Consider the following 6,972-nt stretch of genomic DNA (forward strand, 5'->3'; position numbering starts at 1 on the left):
GGGAGGCGGTGCCGTCGCCGCCGACTGGAACGAGCCAAGGTGGCCGGCCCGACGCGCCGCCCGTGCAGCCAGCCGGAGGTGAGCCGACTGTGGGGGTGGACCTTGTGGTCCTGTCGCTGCCTCGTCGGCGCGCGGGGGAAGGCGACTTCAGTGCCGGAGCCGCAAAAAGCTGCGAGCGCTAGCCCGTCGGCCCAGGACCCAGAGGCGGTCGGCGATAGCTCGTCCGGGTGGACGCCGGGCAGTGGGACGACCGCGCTGAACGTGGCGGCACAGGACGTCCGGAGCCGGCTTCAGGCCCAGGCCGCCGCGCTGAGGCAGTATACTCAAGAGTTTCTCATGACTTGAACAGTTATTCGGGAGAGTCCTCCCGTCTTTCGTTGCTTGCTCCTGATTTCTTCCGTGAGGGCACGTCAGCGCACCCACTGGGTGTACTCCCTGAGTTCCGAGTCGGCTGCTGAGCTGGTGGCTTGGAACTTCTTAGTAGACATTGATTGCCGTCTTGTTCTTACTCGCATCTCTTGTCTTATCTGCAGGAGTACCACAACCTCTGCGCAACTGCTTTCAACTCCCAGGCCCAGGAGTTGGACCAGAAGGCCGCTGACCTGATCGAGAAGCGGAGTAGGTGCTTCATCTTTTATCTCAAGTGGGGGCGCGTCAGCGCACCCACTGGGTGTAGTCCCCGAGATTTGGGCCGACTACAGAGCAGTCGGGTCGGATCTTTTCCTGACGACTTCTTTCTTCATATTTGCAGGGGCCAATGCTGACTTGAGGGACCAGCTAAGCGGAGCCCAGTCCGCCCTTCGCGCCAAGGAGGCCGAGTGCGCCGCCCTGGCTCAGGAGCGCGATCGCCTGGCCAAGAAACTGGCCGACCAGGAGGAGAGCCACAAGGCGGCCCTGACGGCGGCGCAAGACAACGAGGCTGCCCTCAAAGCCGAATATGAAACCGAGGCGGTGAACTGGGCCGAGGCAAAGCAGGCGCTGAGTCAAGGCTACAGCCGGGTGGAAGACTTAATCGACGGTAGGCCGCCTTCTTCTTTGTTTCTTTGCCTGCCTCATGCCAACTGGTTCGTCTTTTGATTTTGCGCTACTGCTTTCTTCTTTGTGCAGATTACTTTCCCAGTTACTCTGCTGCCGCTACCAAAGCCATCGAGGCCTACCGCAATGCGCGATGGCAGGCAGGGGCCGAGATCGCACCGGGTGCCGGCCGGTCACTTGAGGAGCAGCTTCTGGTGCTTCAAGCCCGCCTGCAGCCGGCCCACCGCATGCTCCGCCGTCTTCAGCGCGCCGGGGCGCAAGTGCTGGCCACCCTCTAGCCCGGCAAGGTGGTTCCCCGCACCCCAAGTCGGACTGCCGACTGGCTGGAGGTCGCAGTCGACTGCTTCGAGGCTTGGAAGGCGTCAGCGGCCCGGTCCGGCGCTGGAATTCGTCCGAGCTTGGTATCTTGGGCTAAACTTGGACCAGCTGAGCACCTGGCGGCAGGAGGCCGACGAGGAGCTGGAGGCGGTGCGGCCGGCTATCGTCCAGCGCGCCTCGATGATCGCTGAGTACACCAACACCATTGCCTTTGCCCCTGAGGTGGATGATGCCGGCGTCGCTCAGCCGGAAGAGTGGTTCGGGCTGAATCCGGCAGAAGGTGAGGACTTAGCGGAGGAGATTGCTTCCAGCGATGAGGGCGAAGGGGAAGAGGGAGAGGATGGTGAAGACGTTGTGCCAGACAGCGAAGCGACCAGCCCGTCTCAGCCTGATCATGCCTCCAGCAACGAGGCGCGTGCAAGCGCGCCGCCTGCAAGAGGTGATGATCATGCCGAGATTCGCCAGCCAGTCACTCCTCCAGCCGGCACTGCCGTCTCCACCAACCTGCCCAACTCACCCATCGTTCCCTTGGCCTGATCCGCCGTCCTTGCTTTCCTTCTTGTTACTCTTTTGAACAACTTTTATTAAATTTGCGCAGTTCCACCTACTGGGGGTGTATTCAAACTATGTTGAATGCTGGCCTTTTGAAGGTCTTTTGTGTAAATATAATTATGCATTTATTTGACTTCCGTTCATGTTTGCTTTTCATCCTTTTGGCTTTTAATTTTCCTTTGCCGCCTTCCCTTGGCCACCGCCTTCCTAGCCGGACAGCTGCTCTGCAGTCTGTGGCTGGAGAAGGACTTGGTCGTTATGGGAAGACAAGCACTCGAGCTTTCATAGATTGCAACAAGGTGAATGGGAAGCCGGCCAGCCGGCTGCTCTGGTAGCTGGTTGCCAGGGCGGGAGGCCGGCTCGCGGTATATAAGTTCGTTAGTCCTTAGCCGTTTTTCGTGTGGGCATCCTTTCCAGCCCTTGGTTCTTGCCAGTCGGACAGTCGATTCTTCGAGCTGCGACTTTTGACAAGAGGGGGCTTGGGTGCCGGCACACTACTTGTCTGACTGCAGGCAGAACTTTAGATATAACTCGAGGCGGCAAGTCCCCGGGCCGACTGGTCGAACCCGGTGCCCGACGAAAAAGCAAATGTAGTAACATAATCATATGCGTGATACTCATCATTCATAGAAAAAAGAGGGTAGTCCCCGAGTGCTCCTCGGGGGACCCTTTGTCTCGTACTTAGTACAAAAGGTAGCGTGCTACATACTGCTTTTTAACTGTAAAATCTTCGGAGGAGATTGGCATTCCATGGTCGTTCCGACTCCTTGCCGGAATCATCTCTCTTGCGTGCCTTCGGCTTCTGCGTGTCGACTAAATAGTAGGAGTCGTTGCCTAAAGCTCTGCTGATGACGAAGGGGCCCTCCCAAGGGGCCAAGAGCTTGGGCTAGCCGGCTGTTCATTGGATCAGCCGGAGCACAAGATCGCCCTCTTGGAAGGATCTTGGCTTGACCTTCCGGCTGTGGTAGCGGCGCAGACCCTGCTGATAGATGGCGGACCGGCTGAGGGCTAACAGTCGGCCTTCTTCCAGCAGGTCGACACCGTCTTCTCGTGCTTCCTTGGCCTCTGCCTCCGTGTACATGGTGACCCGAGGTGAGTCGAACTCGATGTCAGTTGGGATGACAGCCTCGGCACCATATACAAGGAAGAAAGGGGTGAAGCCGGTTGACTTGTTTGGGGTAGTGCGCAAACTCCAGAGGACGGCCGGCAGCTCGTCAAGCCAACAGCCGGCCGAACGTTCTAGTGGCACGACCAGTCGGGGCTTGATGCCGGAGAGGATGAGGCCATTTGCTCGCTCGACCTGGCCGTTTGACTGGGGGTGGGCAACAAACGCTAGGTCCAGCCGGATGCCTTGTGTTGCGCAGAAGCGTGCCAGTGCTCCCTTGGCAAAATTTATGCCATTGTCGGTGATGATGCTATGCGGCACGCCGTACCGGGTTGTAATATCTGCGATGAATGTCACGGCAGTCGGCCAATTCAGCTTCTTGATCGGCTTTGCTTCAATCCACTTGGTAAACTTGTCCACAGCGACGAGCAGATGTGTCATGCCGCCGCGTGCCGTCTTGAATGGGCCCACCATGTCCAGCCCCCAGACGGCAAAAGGCCAGGTGAGGGGGATGGTCTTGAGTGAAGAAGCCGGCAGGTGTTGCTTGGAACTGAAAATTTGGCACCCTTTGCAGTGTTTGACTAGTTCCTTGGCGTCATCCAAAGCAGTTGGCCAGAAGAATCCATGGCGGAAAGCTTTGGCGATGAGTGATCTTGAGGCCGCGTGGTGGCCGCATTCACCTTGGTGGATGTCCTTGAGGATTGCTATGCCCTTCTCTGGCTTGATGCAGCGCTGGAAGACTCCAGTGACGCTGCGCCTAACAAGCTCTTGGTTTACTATTGTGTATGCTCCGGCTCGGCGTTGGACTTGTCTTGCCGAGATCTCGTCAGTTGGCAATTCTCTATTTACTAAGAAGTTGAGGATGGGCTGGGCCCATGATGGAGCTGCAACTTGTTCTACTGTCAAAACTGCTACCGTGACCAGGACGGGTGGGCTGGGTGGTGAAGAGTTGGAGTCGGCCACCACCTGTTGTGTCGATACAGTCCCCGAGCCGGTTGCAGTAGCCCCCGGGCCAAGTTCCAAAGTTCCCGGGCCGGGTGCGACTCTGGCAGTCCCCGGGCCGCCTGTCGAAGTCCCCGAGCCGCCTGCTTGGTTCCCCAAGTCGGACCTGACCGCATCGGGGTCAGGCGGCACGAAGATGGACTCAGATTCTGGAGACGGCTTTATAGACGGCTTGAGGAGGCGGTGGAAAGAAACGCCGGCTGGTATAGCTTGCCGGGTGGAGCCTATTCGTGCCAGGGCATCTGCTCGCACGTTGTCGGCCCGTGGTACATGAAGGAACTCGCATCCTTCAAAATATCCACTGATTTGCTAAACGAGGAAGCGGTAGCTCACCATGTTCGCGTCCTTGGCATCCCAATCGCCAGATGACTGCTGGACCACCAAATCTGAGTCACCATAGCACAGGATCCGGCGGATGCCGAGCTCTTTGGCTAGCCGGAGCCCGTGTATGAGCGCCTCGTACTCGGCCACATTGTTGGAGGCGGCAAAATGAATTTGCAATGTGTACTTGAGCTTGTCGCCCTTAGGAGAGGTGAGGATGATACCGGCTCCCAAGCCGGTGTGCATCTTGGACCCATCGAAGTGCATCCGCCAATGAGTGGAGTCGGGGGCCGGTGGCAGGTACTGGGTTTCAGCCCAGTTGACGAGGAAGTCGGCCAGTTCTTGGGACTTAATGGCGGTGCGGGGCTGGTGGAAGATCGTGTAGGGAGCTAGCTCAATGGCCCATTTTGCCACCCGGCCGGATCCATCCCAGCTGCCTATGATCTCGGCGAGCGGGGCAGTACATACGACCGTGATGGGGTGCTCTTGAAAGTAGGGCTTGAGCTTCTTGGAGGCGAAGTACACACCGTAGCACATCTTCTGGTAGTGTGGGTAGTTCTGCTTCGAGGTAGATAATACTTCTCTTAAATAATACATTGGCCTCTGGACTAGCTGAGCTCGGCCTTCTTCTGGGCGCTGGACCACGATAACTGTGCTGACCACCCGGCTGGTGGCGGCAATGTAAAGGAGCATGGGCTTTTTCTCAGTCGGTGCCGCCAAGATAGGCGGCGTGGTTAGCATCTTCTTTAGCTTGTGGAAAGCTTGGTCTGCTTGGTCGTTCCACTCGAAGTGAGTGGACTTCTTCATGAGTCGGTAGAGGGGGAGAGCTTTCTCTCCGAACCGGCTGATGAAGCGGTTTAGGAAAGCCAAGCATCTGGTGAACTTCTGGACGTCTCGTAGCTTGGTGGGAATCTCCATTCTCTCTGTGGCCGTGATCTTCACTGGGTTGCATTCGATGCCGCGTTCAGAGACCAGGAAGCCTAGAAGCTGGCCGGCTGGTACTCCGAACACGCATTTCTCGGGGTTGAGCTTGATCTGAAACCGGCGCAAGTTTTCAAATGTCTCTCTGAGGTCTTCCAGCATGGTACCGCGCTTCTCCGTCTTCACCACAATATCGTCTACATAGACGTGGGCATTTCTGCCGAGCTGCTTGAGGAGCCATTTCTGCATGCAACGCTGAAAAGTGGCACCGGCATTTCTCAAGCCGAATGTCATAGTCAGGTAGCAGAAAGCTCCGAATGGTGTGATGAAGGCGGTTTTTAGGCGGTCAGCTGGATCCAACTTTATCTAGTGGTAGCCTGAGTAAGCATCCAAGAAGCTCAACAGCTTGCATCCGGCTGTGGAGTCTATCACTTGATCAATCCTTGGCAAGGCGAAGGGATCTTTGGGGCAGGCCTTGTTGAGGCTAGTTTAGTCTATACACATGCGCCACTTGTTATTTTTCTTCAGCACGACGACCGGGTTGGCAAGCCATTCTGGAAAGAAAACCTCCATAATGAAGCCGGCTGCCAGAAGCTGGGCTATCTCTTCTCCTACAATCTTTCTCTTCTCTTCCGACAGTCGCCGGAGGGGCTGCTTGACTGGTTTCTCACCTTCTCGGACGTATAGTTTGTGCTCGGCGAATTCCTTCGGAACACCCGGCATGTCCTTGGGGGACCATGTGAAGATGTCCCGATTCTCATGGAGGAAATCGACGAGCTCGCCCTCCTATTTGCTGTCCAGGCTTGCCCTAATGGCGGCAAACCTTTCTACGTGCTCCGGGTCTAGAGGTACCTTCTTTGTTTCTTTGGCCGGCTGGAAAGAACCTTGGGCATCACACTCCTTGGGGTCGGGGGACAGGGCCGGCTGCTTGCCGGCCATGGCCACGACTCGATCCGGTATCTTCTTCTCTTCAGCAATCACGAGGGACTCGGCCAACCGGCTTCTAGCTGCCGCACACTCGGAGGATTTCTTGTAGTCTCTGGCTATGGTGATGATGCCCATGGAACTCGGTATCTTCATCTTGAGGTAGGCATAGTGGGGTACAGCCATGAACTTGGCCAGAGCAGGTCGGCCAAGCAACGCGTGGTAAGGGCTCTCCAGATCCACTACCTCAAACCACACTGCCTCTCGGCGGAAATGATCCTTGTCCCTGAAGAGGACATCTATCTTGATCTTGCCGATTGGGGAGCAGGACAGGCCGGGTACGATGCCATGGAACACAGTCCGACTAGGCGTGAGCTGCTTCGTCTTGCTCTCAGCTTCTCCATGGTGTCATGGTACAGTATGTTGATGCTGCTCCCGCCATCTATCAGCACGCGGGAGAAATGGGCAGCTTGCCTTTCTGTTGCAAGGGTGGCATCCAAAACCAATGCGTAAGAGCCAGGAGACGGCATCACCTCTGGGTGATCAGTCCGACTCCAGCTGATAGGCCTTTCTGACCAGTGCATGAACTCGGGATTGTTGGAGACAACTGTGTTGACTTCTTGATGTTGTCGGCGTCGGCTACGCCAGTCTTCTGGTTGGCTTGTAAAGACGACGTAGGCGGCATGCTCGTCAGGGAACTCGTCTTGAACAGCCCCGACTGCTGGTCGAGTAGCCGGCTGCGGAGGGGCCGGAGGCGGCTGACCAGCAGGCGGAGGCGGCGCTATCCCCTCGCC

At 57.1% G+C, this 6,972-nt stretch overlaps 1 protein-coding gene across 1 annotated transcript; it reads right to left on the reverse strand.

Moving 5' to 3' along the window:
* Positions 1–3,320: 3,320 nt before the first annotated feature.
* On the reverse strand, positions 3,321–4,930 carry LOC147961032 (uncharacterized). The gene is made up of 3 exons (XM_087533641.1): positions 4,638–4,930; positions 3,423–4,313; positions 3,321–3,351 (listed from the first exon to the last, which is right to left on the reverse strand). The coding sequence occupies exons 1-3, from the start codon at positions 4,928–4,930 to the stop codon at positions 3,321–3,323; spliced, it is 1,215 nt and encodes a 404-aa protein (XP_087389767.1).
* Between the last annotated feature and the right edge of the window lie 2,042 nt (positions 4,931–6,972).

This window comes from Triticum urartu, chromosome 7A (genome assembly GCF_056163025.1).
Source record: "Triticum urartu cultivar PI428250 chromosome 7A, HENAU_Tu73, whole genome shotgun sequence".
NCBI lineage: Eukaryota > Viridiplantae > Streptophyta > Magnoliopsida > Poales > Poaceae > Triticum > Triticum urartu.